We start from the raw sequence: 22,531 nt of genomic DNA on the forward strand, positions 1-22,531 counted from the left end.
CATGCCACTTTTCTTTGGCTCGGTTAATTTATTATCATCGAATTGTTATTTCATTATTCTAATCATTCATATAATTTAAATGCACTTTCAAGAAGGTTTGTAAGGAGTGTCCTTAATTACAGACCGTATTATGCCTTTCACTGCTATTGATTTCATCAACAAATTCAGACCCTTCACTGACAGGCGTGGAGGGACAGACAGGAATAAGTGTCATTGGTTTCAATATTTTTTAAGAAAGAATTTTTCTTAAGTTTAAGTCAAATCGTTGGTTCAATATTTTTAATTCAAAAGTGGTTTTGCACAAATTAGCGGGTTTATTCCTGCCACTCACATGTTTGATTTAAGGCTGTTTTCTTTATCAGAGTCTGCGATAGCCAATCTTACATAAATGACCTTAAATATAATATCCATATATGCTGGTCAAAATGGTATGTAAATACTGAAATAGCGCGTAGGAAAAAAATGTAATTTCCAGCCGAAACAGAAAATTTGATATACCAAGTCTGAGAGCTACTATATTGAGTATTAGACAACTCTCGCCCAGTTCTTATTAATCTTTAAATCTATTAGAAATTATGAACTATTTCGTTTGGTTTTACCACGCGTGATTGGCGCTTCCCACGTGGGTGTGGGCTTAGCTGACCTAAGTCTCTCTGACTAATTTATTTTACAGTATGTATTATATTTATACCTCATCGCTCCACTAAAAAAGCTAGCTGTGGGGAACTTTATTAGTTTTTCACCAAATCCATCATCTATTGGGGTGTTTAGATTAGGATTATTAGTTGGTGTTCGATTGGTAAATTCCAGACCATTCCAGTTGAGTGAGCCGTTCAGTTCGTTGTGGCTTTGCGCATTGAGAATGGAAGCAAGATTCACTACTGATTCTTTTTTTTTTTTTTTTTTTTTTTTTTTTTGTTATTTCCTGCGCTTTACAATAAATTAGTTGAACTTTAACAGCAATTTTTTGGAACTAGTCCAATATACAAATGTACGAGCACAAATAATAGTAAAAACTGATATAAATAAAAAGCTATGAAAATAGAATGAAATAAGAAATAAAGTAACATAGTCCCACTACGTTGATAATGCAAGATAAAAAAATGGTATTGTTAAAAGAGAAATTGCTGAATGAAAGAATTACAATCTACAATACTCAATCTAGAGAATAGGCCGTTTTTGATTCCAATAAAAGGTGGTTCCTTCGAGTCAAATTACGATATCACCGTATATGGTAAAATGTAATACATATTTTATTCCTCTTAATACAATTCGTTTTGAAAAGTGCTTTGCTTATTCGTGGTTTTTGTCTCTTGATTGTATCCAACTACAACATTTAATATTTTTAAATGTTTTTATTCAAAGAAACAAAGAAAAAAAGAAAAAAATCATTGTCAACTAACGACATTATCTTTTCATTTCTCGTACTCTTATTACGAAGATTATTTTTCGTTTCTCGAAGCATCTCGCGGCAATATCAAGATAGATAATCAAGAATAATCTATAATATGCTCTTAATTTTGCAAAATACAAGCTCTACTCCAGTACAACTGCATAAAGCATTTTTGCACTTGTTTATTGAAATTAATACTGCTGTCTTGGTTAGGAATACACTCACTCGCCCAAAAACTCCGGCCCTTATTTACATGAGGTTTTTGGTTTGTAGTTTTAATGTTTGCGAAGGACAATATTAGTCGTAGCCCTAGTGGGATCCTTCACAGTAAGACTTTGTAAAGCTCTGTATAAGTTATTAGATAAGGTATTAGAATCCCAACCTGGTTGGCTGAAATTAGCCAGTGCGATCACACAACCTCCTGCAGAATAGACATATATGGTTTTTGTTTTTATCGGTTCGTGTAATGAAACTACTTATGAGAAATAATTTACGAGCTCAGTGTCTAGGCGTTGTAGACTGTAATTTCTTTCTCTTCTACTGGGTTGCAGCTATTTATTCAATCATGAAGGTCGCACCAAACTTATGATATACTAATATAGAGTGATTATAACGGAATGAAAAAATAAGTATTCCTGTGAAAATATAATAAATAAATGATTTTAAAATGCTTACAGGACATTTAGCTTTCTTAAACAATAGCGTAAACTTGCATAAATTGTTCGAGTTTGTTAAGAGTCGTGAAATATGGTAAAAGAGTTAGTAGTGGTGGTGGTGATTGTGGTGGTAGTGGTGGTAGTGGTGGTAGTGGAATTGTTGTTAGTAGAAATAGTGTAGTAGTAACCGCCTTGACTAACTGCGTGATTATAGTTTAGACTAATTTTGCCCTATCCATATTAAATACTTTCTATTCTATCTTGTCTTTCCGTATTGCCATAGTGAATCCTCATGACTTCCAATCCAAACGAAATTGCAAGCCTTGTAAAAGTGTTGCCAACATATTACAAATTCGTCTTCTCCTATCGACATTGCTTTGTCATTTCTTGTTTGATGTCACTAAATTTTCTACAATAAATCAACGATCACGATGTCTTGAACTGCCATTATTCTTGAGGCGTACTCATCTTTTATCACGTAGAAGGCGCAATTAGCAACAACGTAGCTACTCATATTGAAAACTAATTCAAAACGCCCGATATAAATAATGTTACACGCTAGTGACATGGTTCTCGAGTGAATGTTGTCAAAAAGATTATCGATGCGGTAGGAAACGACACGGCATTGCACACGTGAATAAATCTCTAGTTTGACCACGTAAGGAAACACGTCGACGACGGATAATGACGTCATGGTTCAAAAACCCTGGGGCGAGGAGTTCGTTTTCGGTGGGATAACTTGAAGGTTAAGCAGCTTTACTTTCCACAACGACGACTCAAATATGAGACCGTTTTAAGACATTCGCAAGCAACTTATCAGGGTTCAAAAAAATAAACACACAATACTGAAATGCACGCAAATTCTTCCCAGCTAGAGCAGAGTTTCCCTCGTCGAATCTTGGCAGAGAAAATGGGTCCAAGCCGGTCCAGGCCGTTTTCTCTGCAAGAATCATCAACGAGAGAGACCGCTTGCAGGGAACCCGAATTCAGTCTATATAATATATATTTTCAGAATTACACACAAGAGGTTTTAAAAAGGATAACTTCGTAGACATAAACGGAGAAAATAACTTGCTTTTTAAAGTAAACGGCTCCGATTGACTGTTTCACATGTACAGACATGCGCAGTACAGTAAACATGTAAAGATCCAACTTACGGTCGTCGTCGCCGCGTGTTTTGTCGTCGATGCTCAAGTAAACACCTGTTTCTCGTCCAGACTGTCTGAACGTCTAATCGTGCTTCGCCTCAAGTGCCGGCTGCGTTGCTTGATTGACAAGCCAACCAATAGGTACTTGCTCAGCCTTTATGTCTTGTGTTTGACGAATTAGGTTGTTTGTCGGATGAACGTCTCTATATGTCGTGCAAGTTCATCTGCTTCATATCTTTAAACTTCACTCAAGAATCAGACAGAAGTTTAATAAAAAATCTCGTTAAAACGTTTTGCCACAAGCGTTTCCGGATAGATTGCTGTTAAACATCTTTAATTTTAACAAAAAACTGAAACAACATTATTTCATTTAATACTAAAGAACTGATATCGAAAAACGTCCGGAATTCCCAGACAAAAGAATAAAGCTACCATGCGCTATTCTTAGTCCAATGCATGCCATAATCATATGCTCGCGATTAAGTGATCAAGTCAATAAACAAATTATTCCATAAACAGTTTATTAGTCGTCAAGTCTGATCAAATAGTCAAGATCACTATGGTAACAGTAATAATAAATAAGCTTTAATCAGGATATCTACGTCATCTACGAAGGTGATTTACAGAAGAGCCCTAATATAAATAAGGAGCTTGTTATGTCTCATTTGGTAAAAAGGAAGTTCACGATCGGTTTCGGAATCTATTTAACGAAACGCGTCTGATCACTTTTTTTCCATTTTAATTTAGAATTAAACCTGGTTTTTGTGTTACTCTTACCTCCCGCCATAGAGTGCTCTTCCCAAAAATTTTTGGCAAAATTTGGACCGTAAACAAAGCTAGGATGGAAAGCAAATGAGATTCCCTTTCAAGTTATAATCACGGTTATATAATCTATTACTTCTTAATAAATAATAGCCCTGCTTGTCTGTTTTTTGTTTTTTGTTTTTTTGTTTTTTTTTTGTTTTGTTTTTGTTTTTGTTTTTTTTTGTTTGTTTCTTTTCGTTTGTTTGTTTTTTTTTTTTGTCGTTTTTTGTTGTTGTTGATGTTTTGTTTTTTTCGTTTTGTTTTGTTTTTTTTGTTTGTTTGTTTTGTTTAGTTTAGTTTTTTTTTTTTTTTTTTTTTTTTTTGTTTTTTAATCCAAAATCTAAGGAGAGTCTTTGTTTATCTTTTGAATTGTAACTTTCACGTACTACTGATGAGAGACTGGTGCCTGAAAATACTCCTCATGACGTCACGCATAAACAAACATCCTAATTTGTTCTACGTCATTCTTTGATTGACAAGAAGACAAAAGTTCTGTCGTAAGAAATTAGAATTCTCCTAAGAATTCAATAATGACTTTGATTCGAATTCCTGGGGATTTGACGCCATCTGGTTGGTGTTTGTATTGTCAATATACTCTCTTTTTAAACTCAACAAATTATTTTTTGTTTGTTTGTTGTTATTTTTAAAAAAGACCACAAAACGTTTCAGCCAAACCGTAAAACAAGTCCGATAGAGTTATTTAATATTTCTAGGATAAAGGAAAGAAATGTTTGTTTTCGAGTCTATTTATCAAACACTTGTTTGTCCTGTTTTGGTCTGAAATTTATCGCTCAAAAAGAATTGCAATTCGTTTGTTTGGTTGGGGGAAAGTTTAACTACACAAGGTTTATCCATGATTTGGAGTGAGTTGAAATCAGTCTCAGGCGTTACTTTTACCCTCGAGATCTTTTATCTTGTAGTTGTAACATCGATTACTCTCAAACAGCAGTTATTTCCTAGTTAACTAGTGTTTTTTAAATCTTTTTCCTTGTTTGTGTTGACTTTTTTCAATTGTAACACTTATGTTAATTTTCTCTCGTCCTTTCGACATCTGTTTTGCCGGTTTTCGACTTTTGATTGGTTCATTCATTTGCAGTTTAGTGTATATATGTTTGACATATTTCCATGTTTTAATATTAGTTACAGAACTTCTGTCAGTCCTGCCTAACCGTGTTAACAATCAACCTCTAGAGACGGTCATTTCTTAATTAAGAAGTTTAGGAATTTTACCCCCAAAGCGCCCTGACATGACAATCACCAATAATTCTTCCAATTTACTAGCATCCAAAACCAACTCTCTCTAGATATTTTAAATCGTTCCTATAAAGCAACATTAAGTGGCTACAATACACCCATTAATAGTTGCTTAAATGTTACGATGACAGCGTTGCAATATCTCTCTAGGCTCTCATATTGATTAAGTTCATTGTCTTCGTTGGTTGATCTCATAAAATAGAATTGAACCAAGGGCTTTCATTGGGACTTTAGAACAATAGCAAGTGACTGTCGTGTTGGGAAAACCTTGTTCAGTATGGAAAAAAATGTCATTTTGATCTTTACGAGACATTAACTATTAAAATCATTTCTTGTCGCGCAGGAATATGTCGTTGGCAGGCAAGAGTCGATGGGGATGAGTTTGGAAAGTATAAAATGCAACGATCAATTCCATTGCTGTTTCAAAACAACTGGGGCGAAGAAAGACACGTCGAATACCATGGAAAACCCAACCGAAAGGTAAGGAAAATACAGCCATAAACGATGGAACTTCAACACCAAACGTGAGATTCTTTGCAACAACCACAAAAAAAAACTTTCGCAGACACATCAAATTTTGTCGCTTGTTTTGGAAAATTTAAACAAAGATTCGCCTTTTAACGTTCTAGTTTGCCTACCATGCTGATTAGGGGCTAACACTTTGTAAACTTAAGTAGCCCTTAAGATAAAATTACTAATAAACAAGGAAGTCTAAACTCGGCACAACAGCGCGGGAGAATCATAATCTTCATCCAGATTAAGCTTTGATGGTTGGTAAAACTTTTTGATCGACTAAGATAAAAGAATAGTTCAAGTCATGAAACTGAAAAAAAGTATTTAGAAAATAGATCCCGATAAGTAAGCGTTTTTTCTTAATATTAATTCAGGCATTTTGAAAGCCATTTCCATAAAGAATGAGAATTCATTCAATTCGATGCCTTTCGAAAAAACTCATCTCAGAAGCCTTCACATTTTCGCGGAAATCCTCAGGGAACAATTCCGGAACTTTCCTGTTTAACTGACGCTAGAACTTGGAGTACCTGTCGTATTTCCCTTGTGGTTACTTCCAACCGTGTTTACGTTTGAAGATTTGTGATAAATCTTAATAAGAATTCAATTCGCCATTTTTTCGGTAATTAGCAATTCTGTCTGTTTCTAAGCACAGAATTGAACCCTGTGTTTAGTCGTTGTTAATGAACTTGGTCAAACTTCAGAACTCTGTGAAGCAAAATCAACACAAAACGCGCAAGAAAAGGAAATCTATTCTTCTCGAAAAAACCTCTAAGAGTATTGATTGTTTTGCTTTTTATTCCCTCAGCGTTATGTTTTAATTGTACTATCCTTCTGGGTCGATAAAAATCGGCCCGAAAAAAATTATTTGCGAAGAAACATATCGAAATAAATCAAAAAGTTTAAAAGATAGAAATATAAAGATAAAAATATTGCAATTAAATGTGACGGCTCTACTTCTGTTAGGAAAAATGTTATGATATACATTTTTTGAATTTCCATTTTAGCGTTCAGCTAGGCACGTACTTATATCTTTTTTGAGGAGTTTTCAAGTTCTTAAAATAACACACGTAAAGGTAAACAGTTCGAAGTAGTTTGAAGAGGAGGGTTGATATTCCTCGTCTGTCTTCCGGAAGATAGCGTTTTAGGCTCGTTTACGATTTCATTGATTCGGTTATAGCTAGGAATAAGCTTTTGTTATTACGTTTGGTTTAGTAATACTCGCAGATTGCACATCCACGGGAAAAAAAACTAATCTGCATTATGCGGGTTTGATCACGTGATTCGAGGTTTTATCACGTGACTTCATTAACCACTCAACGCCGTAAAATCATTTTCTTAGTTTGAATGTTTTTGTTTGAAGTCAATATTGAATATTTGTAACGCTTTGGAAATTCCAATTCAAAAGCTTAATTTGGGAATTTATTTTCATTCAACAACAGGTTGTATTGTTTTATTTTGGATCATTGAATAAATTGTTTTCTTATTTTCAAATAAATATATCCCCATTAAACGATTGATATATAGATGTAGAAATAGAAATTTCTCCGAAAACGAACACCTACAAATATTAATTCTCCTAGCCCGCCGTGAGTCGGCCGTAGGTATTTTGCATTTTCCGTTCAAATTATTCGAGGTCGTTTGGAATAAAAGCGTAGACTTGCTCGACCAATCGGCGTGCTCTGTCGCCGGGTGACGTCCAGCAAGAACTATCCCGTGGTGCTTTGCGAGCTAGACCGGTACTGAACCAGGTGTTGGTTTATTTTTAATGAATCCCTGTTTATCAGCCCTATCGTCATGGCGAATCGTTGTTTTTTCATCAGTTTTCTGATTTCTTGAACCGTAGAAATCGGAAAAATGTACAGATTGGCCGGGCCGTAGGCTCAAGTTGTTGTTCCATCAGTTTCTGGTTGTAATATATTGGGAGACGAGCGCTATTGTAAGTCATACGGACTTTTAAAGTGGACTTCAAATGTTATGTGCCCTGGTGGCGCAGGTGAACTTAAGCGAAGACCTTCACTTGCAGCAACCAAGTCACTATGATTGCGGCCCAAGCTGCAGCTCGAGCCCATCTCAAGGCGATAGAACATGACAGACATTCAAGGGAAGAAAGTCTCAAGCGCTCTCAGCTTATGCTGGCAAATGGGAGTGAAAATAACGATGGAGAATTGATTGAAGAGCAACCTACAGTAGTAGTGCCCAAGCATTTATTAGGTGTACCTCTAAGGGATCGTGACTGTGGTGAGCAGGAAGCCCCGGTAAGGACAAAGCAATAAGACTCTAAATTCAGCCTTTTCTTTCCTTGAGGGCTCGTGATATTATGACAAATTTACTACCACCCATATTCTTGCCTTCCTCTCATTGTGTTTCGCACGCTCAGCTACAAGACACATTTTTGCATACTTCTCTGCATACATACATTCAGAGATACATTTGCATCTTTCGGGTTTTTGACTAGCTTTCTCCTGTCGGTTACCGGTGTAATGTTGACTGGCATTTCCAAAATCATGATTGCGATTTTTGAAATTTGATTGTAATTGGAGTTGCGAGGATTTTCCTTCTAAATTTTGGTAGGGAAGACTTCATTCTTACTTCTAAGCTGGTATTTTAATATTTAAATATTATGCTTCAGCCTTCAATGTCCGCGTAGTTTCATTTCGGCGAAGTTTTCTTTTCATAATATATTTTACTATTCGAAAGTTTATCCGGGTTTTTTTCGTCCCTCAAATTGATTTGATTTGTAGACTCTGAACACGAGTCACTCGGATTCATCTTAGTTTGTATTCGAATTTGATTCACGTAGTAGCGTTCATTATTATGTCCTTGAATAAATCTACGGAGAATATTCGAATCGATCGAATTCAAGATCTTCTTTCTGTGTTGACACGATTTCTGAGCCATAAATCCAAAGCTATTCATAAGAAATCGGGTTTTTTCCCCAGCTTCTCTGTCTAGGGAGATTTATTAACCGGCGTTTGTAAGTTGACGGTCAAAACATTAGGAAATAAACAGATTTGAAATCCCTAAAACCAAAATGCTTTACTCGATTTTTTCGTATCTTAGACGCTAATTCATATTCACTGATACTAATAAATTATACTGTTTTTTGTTTGAAAAGTCAAGTTGAATTTAGGGATTCCTAGTAAATTTTCTTTCATTTCTAACGACATAAATCAAGCGACTCTGAGCTATATATATTTTGTAATCGTTACATATTTATATTTAAAACGAAGCTCCGTGTTCTTGTATTCATATTTTTGTAGATCGAAATCTAGCTAAAACTATTAATTGTACTCATTTAAGAAAAGCTTTTGCGATTCTGTCTGATTCGCTTCGTATATCGGACAAGAATCGCACCACCAGTTTACTATAAATAATAACATTGCCTGATGTTATAGTTTACTTGACTGGGAAATTCTACAATTACAGCTATTCGATTTAGCATATCGTTAACTTGAATTTAAATCTTACGCGCTCATATTTTGTAGTTTTAACAGGGTATTTTATTTCTCTCGCGATATCTTTTCGTTGTTTGGAGTTATTTTGCGCTTGACTTTCGCGTCCAAAACCATCTTTGCGGTTTGTTATAAATGAAAGTCAGTTGATATTGTATAAAGGTGAAATTTTTTGGTTAGCATTTAGTTTGACTTCCATTTTTCGTGGCGCGTGGAAATAAGAGAGAAAAATGACTCACTTAAGTATTCGTAGTTTTATTTCGCGATAAATTGTGGTGGCTTGAAAGAATGTTGAATCAAACAGCCTAGAGTAAACCACATTTTTAATTAATATTCAATGAATCGTTATCACTAGCTTTCTCTGAAGTAGAATTAGTCGTTTTTTAGGGAAAACCTTTCCAACTTCCCAATCTTGTCAATTGTTTGTGTGCTGCAGTAATGCCAGCTAGGTTCCCATTACGTTTACTCACAAGAGTGAGGACTTGAGAGTCTTCCTTACAATCTTCAAGAAAATTTGTATAAATAAAATAGCTGATAGATCAACGACATTCGGGATGTCTCGAGCAAGGGATTTTCAAACAAGATTTACAATCGCTGTCAAATTCAATCGCGAGTCCGAAATTAGTATTTATAGTTGATGGACCTCGCTAGTAAGCTAATAGAATAAACCTGATCTACATTCCGAAATACTCAAATATTTCTTTTCTTTTTTTTTCTTTTTTTTTTTTTGAGCATAAACACAGACCTGTCATTCTCTGATTCTACAGGTACCAGTAATAGGATTTCGGATCCTTTACTTTTTGAATTTACAATTGAGACAAAATAACCATTCTTATGTTTAACACAAAGAGGTTTTAAAAAATATTTTATTTGAACGTCGAAAAGTTTAAATTGTTGAATATTAGGAGAAGAGAAGCTCTCGGCGTATGATGCCATTCGATATGAAATATTAATCGCATCAATATGCCACTTGAAAAAGCAAATTTGCATGTTATTTATTATTGATCAGAATTCTTTGTTTTGCTCTAGTATTCATTTGTTGGATTGATAAAATATTCAAATTTTGTTGCTTTAGGAATTGCGCTAACTTTCCCTAAAATTGAGTTGCTTTGAGAAAAAACTTTGAATAAAGGTTATTGCAAGTAGTATAGAATACAAACTCCGTCAATCGATCGCTAGTTAAAAGCTACGACATTGTCGTGTTCTTGTCAAAATTCTAGCCTTGTCGTATCCTTGAATACTAAGATTATAGTATTAATCTTAACTAGAAAAATTTAAGCAAGTCCTCATTTTACAGATTCTGTAATTAGAACGTATCTATTGCTAAGAAGATATTCCTCACAATTCAATTTCCTAGTTTTAACCTTAGGGAAAGCTTTCTTTCTGACTTGTAAATTTAAGTTTCTAATCTCGCATGTAACTAAGGAGTTATGAATCCGAGACTTCACAGCATGCCTCGAAAACCGAGCAGGGCTTTGGAACACTAACTCTATTTTCTAATAAACTCCATACAAACCTGCCAATTTCCGTTCTCTTTAATCCTTTTTTCTTCAAAAAAGAGCTAAAATTGAACTCCACTTCCAAACACGTTGTATATTTATTTATCTTGTAGCATGCACACAAAAGATGTAATTTTAAAGTCGGTCAGTTTTTGATAGCTAAATAGAAATCCAACCGCTTTTATTACTTGTCTTTACCAGATTGTTAAATATCTTCGCCTACTCGGCCTACATAGAATCAAGATGGTTCATTTTAAATTATTTTTTAGTAGTTTTCGTAGTTTGAACGATCGTTCTATTCACCTGTCCACCATTGTTTGGTAGGACAGGGACAACGTTACAAAGGGAGACAGAAGCAGACTATCTCCCCAGTCGTATTGTTTGAGAGCAAACCTCTCGCTGATTTTAACTTTTTGTCTCGAGCTACTAACTTACTACGCACATGGCTGTAAACAGAACTTCAGTAAGTTTCAGACAGAACTTCTAATGCTCCACATATCTGGTGATCAAATTGATTAACGATTGTCTCCGATCGGAACTTCTAGAAGTTATCCTCAAAATGAGAAGTGAATATTTAGAGCTCTTGCGGTTTGACAGAGCAACCAACTTATTCAGTTTTGGTTGTTGTGAACGCTATTCCAACGCTGGCATTGAATGCTATGAAATGATAATAAATTATCTCTGAACCCAAAATTAAATTGGAAAAACCCTTTATTTTATAGGAAGATTGAAATATTGAACCATTTGAGAGAGAAATTGAGTATTGACAATTCAATTTGATTTGTCAATTTAATAGTTGCACAGCTTCGACGGCAAAGTTAATCGTCTTACACAACTCCAAAGAATCTTCTATAATTAACTCTTGTATTTTCAAACGACTCCCAGGCTCTTACCCTAAAATAAATGAAAAATATTGAATTAGAAAGCAATAATTCCTTGAATAATTCCATGGACTTTCTGCCAGTGTTTCAATTGTCTGACACTACATCGTTTTCCTTGATCTCTTTGTTTGTTATTTTTTCGTCTGCTTTATTCAAATTCAATTTGTTTTTAGCAGACGGAATGAATTTTCATGGAGTAGCTTCATTTGTGTGTGTGTGTTATTGCACCGATAATAGGTAATTCAGTAATTTTGAAATAACTTCCTTTATGGGATTTTGGATCGGTTTTTTAAACTGATAAATCCGATTGAGAGGATGGTTTTCGCATATTATCGCTTATAGGGGAAAAAAGATCAACAACACAATTCCATTGAGACACTCTTTTTCTCTGACGAAAACAGCCCTTCCAACGCATAACATCGCAATTCTTTTCTCACAAAATAATACCATTATCGTAAGCTGCGTATAATTTTTCATGAATTTCTGCATTCTTTGTAGTGAGAGGAGAGGAATTTCCCCGAAATATTCATAAATTTCTCTAGAATTTTCTCGCTAAATTTATTATTAGTTTACCTGGTTTAACTCTATATAAGATACTATATTTTAAATAAACAATTATTCGAAACAGCATTTCTTTTCGAATCTGTATAAAATCCAAGTCTTATTTTTCATTATTATTATTAATACCATTTGTAAGACATCGTTAGACTTCAAATTCAGTGCATGCAGTTCGTTTAGTTTGCTCGAATATTCTGTACATTTTTTGTTCAAAATGAATAGCAAGCTTCAAATCTTCGTTATTCACAGTCAAAAAGTCTGTGACGTTATCACAGAACGACATTACAGTCTATTGCCAAAAAGCATTGAAGAGAGCACATAGACAATTCAGCCAAATCTTAATCGATCTGTGTCGGATTTTTATCCATGATTATGACGGTAAAGATAATGGTGGAGTCCAAAGTGTTTATACAGTAATATTGGTTTTCCAGATCGCTATTGTTGCGAGTAAAAACCCAGCGTAAATCTTTGATTTTCAATGTCAAAAGTCTACCTCATCAATTGACGTACTCTTGTCTAGATAAAAGCACGAAACTCCGACTTATAACCAGATATACATGTTACTCAGTCTTGCTAATCTTTCTACATGTGCTACCTACTTGAGTGATTTCAATTGCCTGCTTATTTTTCTTATATTAATGCTTAAATTATCTATCAAATTTACTCCATAAATTCACAAGTGACATCAGTGTGTCTCGTTACATAGTCACAAACTCTGTCTCTAAGAGAAACAAGCTTTGTCCTTCATCATTCCAAAAATAACCCATCTTTCTTTTCAAATCTATTTATTCCCACTAAATCTATTTTAAGCAACTGCTGACGACACCACATCACGTGATCTTTTCCCCCATCGATTTCATTCACTCACGCGGCAACTTGTGTGTGTGACTCATTGACATTTTACGCAATTTTTCTTGAGATGTAAAAGCGATAGGCTGGTGTCTTTGATTGGAGTCCTGGTTTCACAATAAGACCCCGTCTACACCTATTCGGATATTTCAGTTTGAATCCGCAACTTTTTTATACGGATTCGACCGTCCATACGAGATAGTATAGCAAAAAGACTCACCGGACACGTGTGGATAGGAGGCTATTTCGAAACGAAAAAAGTTGCGATTTCAAAAATATCCGGATACGAATGGACGGGGCCTTAATAAATTGAATCATTTTGTGGATTTATTCAATATGCTCTTTGACCAATGCACTTCATTCCATGAATATTCTCATATGGTTCATTCTCCCAGACTTCCTTTTAACTTAACATTCAAGATTCATTTGCAAATTTTTTTCATGGTTTTCCGATTTTTCACTATTTTCATATTTTTCGCTTCTATTTTTTCAATTTAATTTTCTTATTTTTCAGTATTGTTATTCCTTGTTTTCGTTTCTGTCCGTCAAATAGAAACCACTTGGAGCTATAAATAAAACATGTGTTTTAATTTCCAGAAATTTTTTGTTTAGTTCATAATATTCAGACTTGGAATTGTTATCATTATGAAATCTTGAGGTGCACTAAATATCACCCGTCAAGAATCGAGAAACGACCACCAGATATCGACAAAATTAGCACTGAAATACACTTTAAGAATACCTTATGGATTTGAATTAATATACCGGTATTTCAAAGCTATAATAAAAATGCCATAACAATATCAAACTCTCCTGGAAATTTCCGACATCTTAAAACATCCAATTTTAAGCTCTAGTTTGCTTCACAGCTTCGTCTGTGTCGTAATTTCGTCACAGCTATTTTAAACCTCTAATGTACTGATAAAATGTGAACGTTTTTTATAAGGATTAGAATATCGATTTCTTTGTGTTTTAGTAAAGATAGTTTTCTCTGTTTGTTCAAAAGTATGTCGTGATGTTTTGCTCTATATTTTGACTGAAGATTGTTCAAATAAACATCATAAAAAGGTAGCTATTAGGGTTTTTTTTTGCGCAGCCATATCGTGTGTAAGTCGTTTGAATTCATTGAAACGCGCGCCAATAGCTTCTTATTTTCCCCCCTTACGATCAAACTAGATTCTCAGGACAAATAGTCATATAAGTCCTACCAATCGCTGTGCGGTTGTGTACAAAACGTATTATAGAGAGAAAACACACTTTGAAATGTTTTGACTCGTGGGAAAAAAATCAAAAATATAGCTTGTAAATGACTAGTATTTTTAATGCCACGTGACCTGGTTTCTAATCTTACAGGAATTAGTCATTTAGTCACGAGTGTTTATATCTGAAGTAGACTAATAGTGATGATGATGATAATATTACTAATTACAATAATAATGGGACTCGGGTCATTTCGTTGTTACATTTGTTTTGGTTTTTAATTTATTTAGTTATTTACTTTAGTGTTTTGATATTGTAGTTTTTTTGTTTTGTTTTGTTTTCCTATTTCATTATTTTTCCTTTCAAAAAATAATCTGTTTATTAAGTCTATTATAGCCAAAGGTTTTTTCTTTCTTTTTTTTTGGGGGGGGTTTTTTTTTTTTTTTTTGGTTTTTTTTTTTTGGTTTTTTGTTTTTTTGTTGTTTTGTTTTTGCAGCTTTGTTTCGTTTAGGTTTATTTTTATTTTTTCAACTTTGGGAAAAAATGAGTAAAACTTGAAAACATTTACTTCCGGAACCTAATTCTTCCAAAAATAAAAGCCAATTGAAAACGACAAACCACAAAAAGAGTACTTGCTTAGAATGACAGAAGCTTTAAACACACTCTCACTTCCAAACCGGTTACGCGGATATTAAACGTCTCCAACCTTAAAAAGAAATTATGAAAAAATCATTAGCGAAAGAGAGAACTAAAGATAAGGTTACAGGTTGTGTTTTGACATGTTCTTTGTTTTGCGATGTTCATGCTAAACTCAAACATTTGTTCAGGGCTTTAGTCCACGTAATTATTTTCTTAGACGAAACAACCTTTTTGCAGGTTTTACATAATAAAAGAGATGAATTAGGCCATAAAGAGAAGGTTTTGAATAGCGTAACATATCGTTGAGAGTTTCTTAGGATGCTCTACTATAGATCAATTGACAAGATGACAAGTCCTTGTCTGGGTGAGATTTCAATCTGTAATGTATTCAGAGATGAACGGATAAATAGCTAATCAAAAATAATTACTGTATTGGAAGTCTGTGAATTTGAGCAGAGTTTATTGGCGACGCATTGGCTTTTCTCTGATATCATTCACTATTCTACCTTTAGGGAATGTGTTCTTTCTCAACGCTACCGAGATAATAAAAAAATATGGATATTGAGATCTTTTTCTCTTTTTTCTTCCTTTTCTGTTGCCTTTCTTTAACCATTTTCCCATTCATTTCTTTTTTTGCTCGCTTTTCTTCCTTTTCTTTCTCATTTCGTTCAGCTTTCCTTTATTTCATTACATTCTTCCAGACTTCCGACTTCCCACCATCGTTTCAAGTTCATTTCAAGAGTATCACGATGTTGCTGTCAGGTCGCAATTCATACGAATTGAATTTAAACATAATTCCACTTGCTGGACGAACCGATTCCGCTTTGATCTAGTTTTTCGAGCTTCAAAACGAATGCTTCGTATGAAAACATTTCCAGTGTCTGCATCCGATGTAAATTTACCAAAATGTCAGAATATACTATTGATTCATTGTGTAGTCGCTGACAGTTCTCCTACAGATCGGAGGAAATGTGTGGGATGAAATGGTCATAAGGAACATTTATCTAAACGATAACGGATTTTTTCTCCTCATTATTTGTCGATATCTCAGCCCCCCTCTGCTCTTGTCTTGTCGTTCACTGCACTCTGGAGGCAATGAAATAATCCATCCAATTATCAGCCACGTTGAAGTATTTTTGTCACAACATTCACAATTGTTTTTCACAAATTTTATTTAGTTACAAAACGTTGTGGTGATTTGCTGCTGTTGTTCTTGCTGATGCTGTTATTGTTGCTGCTGTTATCGTTGTTGATGCTGCTGTTGTTTCTGCTGTTGTTTGTGCCTTCTACTTACTTACTACTACAGTTACTTGATGAACGCCGCTATCTACAAATCACGAGCCCTCGACATCATATGTTCTCATTATTATTTATAGTATACGAACTCATAAAAATTACCTTTTGCACCATTCAATTGCATTTTCCCGCTCCCCTACGAAGGTTTATCCCCATACTCCACTATCCCTCTCCAAGATTTCTTATTGTTTTCTATCTACTCTCTTTTCCTGTCGCCATTCCTGACTAGACCCTCACCTCACCTCACTACCCCTCAGTATTCTTTAAGGCGTCCAAACGTACAGTATGCCATAATGGCCGTGTTACAAGGTAGAGTTTAGCTTGAAACGAGGGCGCATTGGCACCACGACACGAAACACATTTGTCCGGCGAAACATGAACGTCAAACCTCTGTTGTACCGATTCAAATGATATCATAACAAGGGCCTTGGTTAATGTGCTTCCTTGTTAAATCTGTCTTTGTTTGTCCTTTCTCTCTCCCAAGTCCGACCCCCTGTCTCCTCTCCCCCCCCCCCCCCCCCTCCACTCCTCGCCCCCTCTTTCTCTACACCCTTTGGCGACAAGAAGATCGCTTACACAGAGCTGAGGTTGATTAATTCTACACTCATCCCCTTTACCCGCCTATACTCCAACGTACAATACCTTTCATACTATATCCTTGACCCGGAGATTGAACCCGCAACATTTCCTTCACGATACTAATCTCATTCACTTAAAGCACCTCGCCATTTGGCTCTTCCTTACCAGTCAAGATGGCAGTATTTTGATAATCATTCATATTTTCCTCGATTCTTCAAACATTTCTAGTGTAGCCATTTTTAACGCGCACGCGTTTTCTATTTCATAAAAAAAATTTTTTCTTTTGATAATCATTGTTATTTTCCTTGTTTCTTCAGACATTTCTGGTAATAGCTAAAAAATTTGGCAAAGACTGTGTTTACCGGTTTCACGCATCCAAGTCCCTGTACATATTCAGCCCTAGGAATCGACTTAGAAGATTTGTAATTTTTCTAATAACACATCAGTATCCTTTTCGATAACAATTGATAATCATTAATATCCTATAAAGCATTTCTAATAATTTTGTCACTTTTATTGATCATTGATATATATATTTATTATATTTAATGTTGTTTATTACATTTCTTTACATTCCTAGTTTTATTTTTATATATTATTATTATTATTAATTATTATTATTATTATTTATAAATTGATATTGATTTTAGTATGTTGTATATTATATCTCCTCTGTCTTTATATTCGATTTATAATATATCTATATTTTTAGACTTCTTACCCTATTATTATTATTATTATTATTATTATTATTATTATTATTAATTATATTAAGCACTTGATATTTTTACATCGTATATTCTATTTCCTTCTGTATTGCGTGACATCGCAAAAGTAACATAATCCTATAGCCTGGAGCTATGTAACGCAGTAACAAGCACTTATCGTGGGAAGCTAATATTTTAAAATACGTTTCAACGAAAAGACGGAAGTGGAAATCCATTTGTGCTTTTTAAGATAATTTAGAAAGACTCTTTACCAGAAAGGAAAGCCATTTAAGTGTTTTATGGGTATTCTAATGCTCTTGACGGAAATTAAAAAGCCATTTCAATGTCTTGCTCAAAATGAAAAGCCCTTTGTATGCAAGAGGACAAAAAGGATTTAAAATTACCTCAGAAAGAAACCTACATGGTTGCCAGGGTAACTCGAGGGAAAAAGCCTAAACGAGGCTTACATTGTCATGACGACGGCCTTATTTTTTTGACGGCGAGCTTTTCCCCGCGGTTTCAATACTGTAAAGTTTTAGTGAGTTTATTTCAATAGGGAATTAGACGGGCCGTTATTTTGGTGTTAATTGTAAGACACAGCAGTGCGCGATAGGTTTCCATGAAGATCTAAAGCCTTTCATGTAGTTAGTTATCTAAACGCAATAAATGTTGATCATTTCGATGAGCGTAAACGAATATACATGAGGATCTTGAATGTCACTTTGTGTGAACTTGTTCAGTTTAATTGACGAGCTGTCCTAGCAAAATGAAGACAAACGCAAAAATATTCATTCCAATGTTTGCTCATCTGCCCGCTTAAAGAAAACCACAAAGCATTAATTAAAGATTTTACCTCAAATTTGCATTGAAGTGAAAAACTTTTCTTGATTAGTTCACACCTACAAGATGATTGAAAATATAATCGAGTAAGTTATGAATAATTTCATTCCAGAAAGACATTTGCCGCTATCAAAAATATAAAGCGTTGAAGTTTGTAATGTGATTTGGAAGCGATAATTATATGGTAGCGAGAGTTATTTTTACTATAGTGTGAATTGCAGTCTTTATGAAAAAAGAAGAACAAATCACTATGGTAACCGAACATTGTGAATTCTTTTCATCTTGACAGCTTTAAGATTAATTACGTAACTTCTCTACTTTCCCAGGCCCAAAATGCTTTGCTTTCTGAGGGTAACCAATCAAAATACTGTCCCAAAATGAAACGTTATCCAATTGAATGTACGCTATACCTACTGGTATCTGTAAAATACTGATTATCAGTTTAGTCTGAGTTAATTTTGCGCGTACAGTACATCAAGAGGTTTGGTGTTCCAGAAAATGTATTGACATACGAAAAAACGTTTCAAATTTACTTTAAACTTCTTCAAGATTCTCTTTCTTGTTTCTTGCTGTTTTATTTTATGTTTGCGGGATATAAAAGGAGATATTTTTAACATTGTCTGATCAGCCAGCAAAATTGTCCTCTGGTTACTCCCCCGAAGCCACAAAGCGTTATGGTTATGGGGAAGTAGAGAAGCGTTTTTACTTTATTTTGGCTCTATTTTATACTTATTTACCTTTTTTTTTTTTTTCTTTTTTTTTTTTTTTGTTTGTTTTGTTTTGTTTTTGTTTGTATATTTTCTTGTTTTCTTTTTTCAATGCAACGTTTTGCGTACGTTTGTTTTTTCTTTCATTCCCCTTTTCGTCCTTATTTTCTTAATCTTTTTCTTCTTCTTCTTCTTTGATGACGACTGAGATTCATGAACACAAACATGGTGTTAGAAATTAAAAAAGAAAAAACAAATACTGCAACTAGACATCAAAGAAAAGATCAAATTTAGCCTTATATTTCGGGCAATGCCAATAACTTTATGCCGATCAGAAACGCGACTCAGTGCAAATAACCTCGACTCCCAATCGTCACTGTCACTTTTATCAGTTTTATCAAAAGCAATGTAAACTGTAAATGTACTGCCATTAGCTAAGATGTTTCCTAATATGATTATCGATTACTAGTAAAGGAAATTTATTTAATAAGAACACATGGCAGTTAGCACTCAGGAAAAATATTAATTTATTTTTTATTTTATTTTTTTCTTTTTTTATTGATTTTTTTGTCTTCCTACCTTTTTTTTTTTTTTTTTTTTTTTTTTTTTGTTATTATCATTATGATCATTATGATCATGAAGAACTAGATTAATTGTCTTTAATCTAGTTCTTGTCGTTTTTCTTACTCTTATTATTACTATTGTTATCATTTAGTTATTGCAGTTATTTTATTATTCTCATTATCGTTATTATCATTACAAATATTTTTGTCAAAAAAACCTAATGTTCTTTGTCAAAGAAATGTTTTCCTATTCCTCTGTATTCATATCAAATTATTTTTGTCATCGCTTACATTATCACAATTATACATTTCCTAAGTCATTCACCTACTAACAGTAACTAAAGATTAGATTCCGATCACTAATCTATTCATTGAACAGAGATGAAAAAGGTCTTAACTCCATTCTTATTGCTTTAAATCCTACTCGTTCATTAACTTGCCTGAATAGACAACACTAGCGAGCTTAGACCGGATCTCTCTTTAAGACACTTCTCTTTTGGATCTAACAAGAGCAACCAAGATCAATCGTGTATTCATATGATCGATTCTCGGAGCCACGTTTTGCCTATCACCCTTTTCACATCTGCTACTTTGTCAATTAAAAAAAATCCCCCCAAAAAAACAAAATTAAATCAATTAATATTTATTTTATTTTACCACTCATATAGACAGGAATACACGACTAAAATAATTATTTTCTCGACGTCTTCAAGTCAGTGTCTTTTTCTTTGTCAAATCCCAAAAAAAAAATTTTCACTTGAAACATCAGGAATTTTCTGTAACATTTTCGAGGAAAGGTCGAAGTTTCCATAAGAATACTTTTGAAATAATTTGTTGTATTCGTTTTCTAGTTAGTTCTTGTCAATTTTTATTTTTTCTGTGAGATACAAAAAGTAAATTTAAGGATATTATTGTCATAGATGCCGGAAAACGAACGCCAGATGTGCAAATAATTAGTCATTTATCACAGGGTATACGTGATAAACCTATTGATATTACATCAAACAACATGAAATTTTCTTCCTATTTTTTGTCGGATACTTTTTTTATTTTCATTTTCTTTTCTTTTCCTCCATTTTGTTTTTTTTTTTTTTTTTTTTGGTTTTTTGTTTCGTATTTTTGGCTTTTACTTTTTCCATTTTTCTATTAGTATCATTCTGTTTGAATTCATCTTTTTCATTATTTCATTTCCTTAAATTTCTTTTTCCTTTACCTTTCATCCTCGCTAACTTTCAAATTCCAAAATAAATACATGTGAACTAACATAAACTTAATAAACTAAGTCATTTGTGCCAATTCTCGCCTTTCTTCCAAACCGTCTCCCTTAGTTATGTAATACCTTTAATTAACAAGTCTCAGCTCTGTTTATTGACAAAACTGGCGCCAAACATGGCGCCATCTTTAAATGATAATTTCTTGTGAACAAATGGTTCTACATGTGATTATCGTGTGAGTGTTAGGTTCGAAATCAAAAGCATACTTTTCCTTTGATACTAGAGTGACTTTCCATTCAACTTTGTCAGGCTTTTTAAAACAAATAGTCTAATATTTATTCGATCTATAGCATTGAAATGGCTTTCCATTAAACATCTTGGTAGCTTTATGCAAACATTGAAATGGTTTTTATTCAAACAATCTAATGGGTTTTTTGATTACTTTTCTGAATCTATTCATACTTCAGTTTAGTGAAATATAATAAATTATTCCCTTTGGACGCTCCTTAACATCTGCGCAGATATTTTGAACTTATTATTCTACTAACAATTTTAACAAATTGTGTTTTTCTTGCAATAAATGATCCTCCCGAGGAACCAGAGTAAGTAAAATCCCATTTTTTTCATCTCATGTTTTATTTCATCTTATTTTATTATCTGATTAAATAATTACACAGACCAAATCCAATGTTTTCCCATTTCCACGTTTCGTTCTGTTGAGTATTATTTTGTTCTTTACCAGTAATGCTTCAGAACATACATTATACGGGACTAACTCAAACAAAAAAACTTTCTTTAAAATTTTTGAAATGGGAAAACATTAAGCGACGGTTACTTAACGTGTATTGAGTCCGCGGTATTGCACCGCTTTTATACGCATGCGTAGTAATTCATACTCTACGATAAACCATGATATCATCTTGGTAGATAAGTAGTTGTTTGCGCGCGCCTAATATACAACGCCCAAGTATTTCCCGCCATTTTTTGAGCACTCACGCCCGTCTTTCAAGGCTTGGCTGATCGACTTTCAATCTGTTAAATCAATTGAAACCAATAAAAAGATTCCACTTTTTAAGATCGTGGGTAAAAGCCACCTGAGGGTGGGGGCACTCCACCGCAAACACACTTTATGACTTATTTATTACCTCTTGGCCACGTTGCAAATTAAATATACTGCCAGGGCGTCTTTCATTATTGTATCAAAATCACGAGTCATTTAAACGTTTCCTTCCTTTCTTTGTTATTTTTTTCCCCGTACAGCGTAGTCTCGTTCAAAATTGCCCATTACGGAGTTAACATGCGCTTTAAAACTAGCTTAATTTCTTTTTGAATAATTTTTGTGAATTGCGTTTTGACAGATTCGTCTTCGCGGCAATCTACACAGCCGAGATGCTCCTTAAAATTGTCGGCAGAGGGTTTGCCCTGCATCAGTACGCCTATCTTAGGAATGCCTGGAATTGGCTGGACTTTTCGGTAGTAGTATTAGGGTAAGAGGTGGTATTTATTATTCATAGCTGACCAGACATCGGGGAACCCTCCATCTCAACCACTGGCATCTTTGTATCAATATTCATCGTATTTGTGGCTTCGACCAACCCACCCTTACTGAATAATTATCGCTCTGTTACACTCCTTTTAAAACCTTTAATGTTTTGGATACCCCTGAAACACACTCCGAGCTGAAAGATCAAAGTCAGGGCACGACTAACTCACATATTGAATTGGAATTTAGCTGGTTGGGGGAAACCGGAGAACCTGGAGAAAACTCCTTGAATCAAG

General features: G+C 34.2%; 1 protein-coding gene across 1 annotated transcript in view; it reads left to right on the top strand.

Moving 5' to 3' along the window:
• Positions 1-5,598: 5,598 nt before the first annotated feature.
• Positions 5,599-22,531, top strand: part of LOC116296154 (sodium channel protein 1 brain) — a 31,935-nt gene continuing 15,002 nt past the window's right edge. Inside the window, exons 1-5 of the mRNA XM_031704234.2 lie at positions 5,599-5,735; positions 7,792-8,023; positions 17,039-17,166; positions 21,274-21,354; positions 22,111-22,239. Coding sequence (XP_031560094.1) covers positions 5,626-5,735; positions 7,792-8,023; positions 17,039-17,166; positions 21,274-21,354; positions 22,111-22,239 — 680 coding nt within the window. The 5' untranslated portion in view covers positions 5,599-5,625. The remainder of the gene's footprint in view (positions 5,736-7,791; positions 8,024-17,038; positions 17,167-21,273; positions 21,355-22,110; positions 22,240-22,531) is intronic.

Source organism: Actinia tenebrosa, unplaced genomic scaffold, assembly GCF_029948245.1.
Source record: "Actinia tenebrosa isolate PJP-AT-01 unplaced genomic scaffold, QUT_ActTen_1.0 PGA_scaffold8__29_contigs__length_14323225, whole genome shotgun sequence".
Classification (NCBI taxonomy): domain Eukaryota; kingdom Metazoa; phylum Cnidaria; class Anthozoa; order Actiniaria; family Actiniidae; genus Actinia; species Actinia tenebrosa.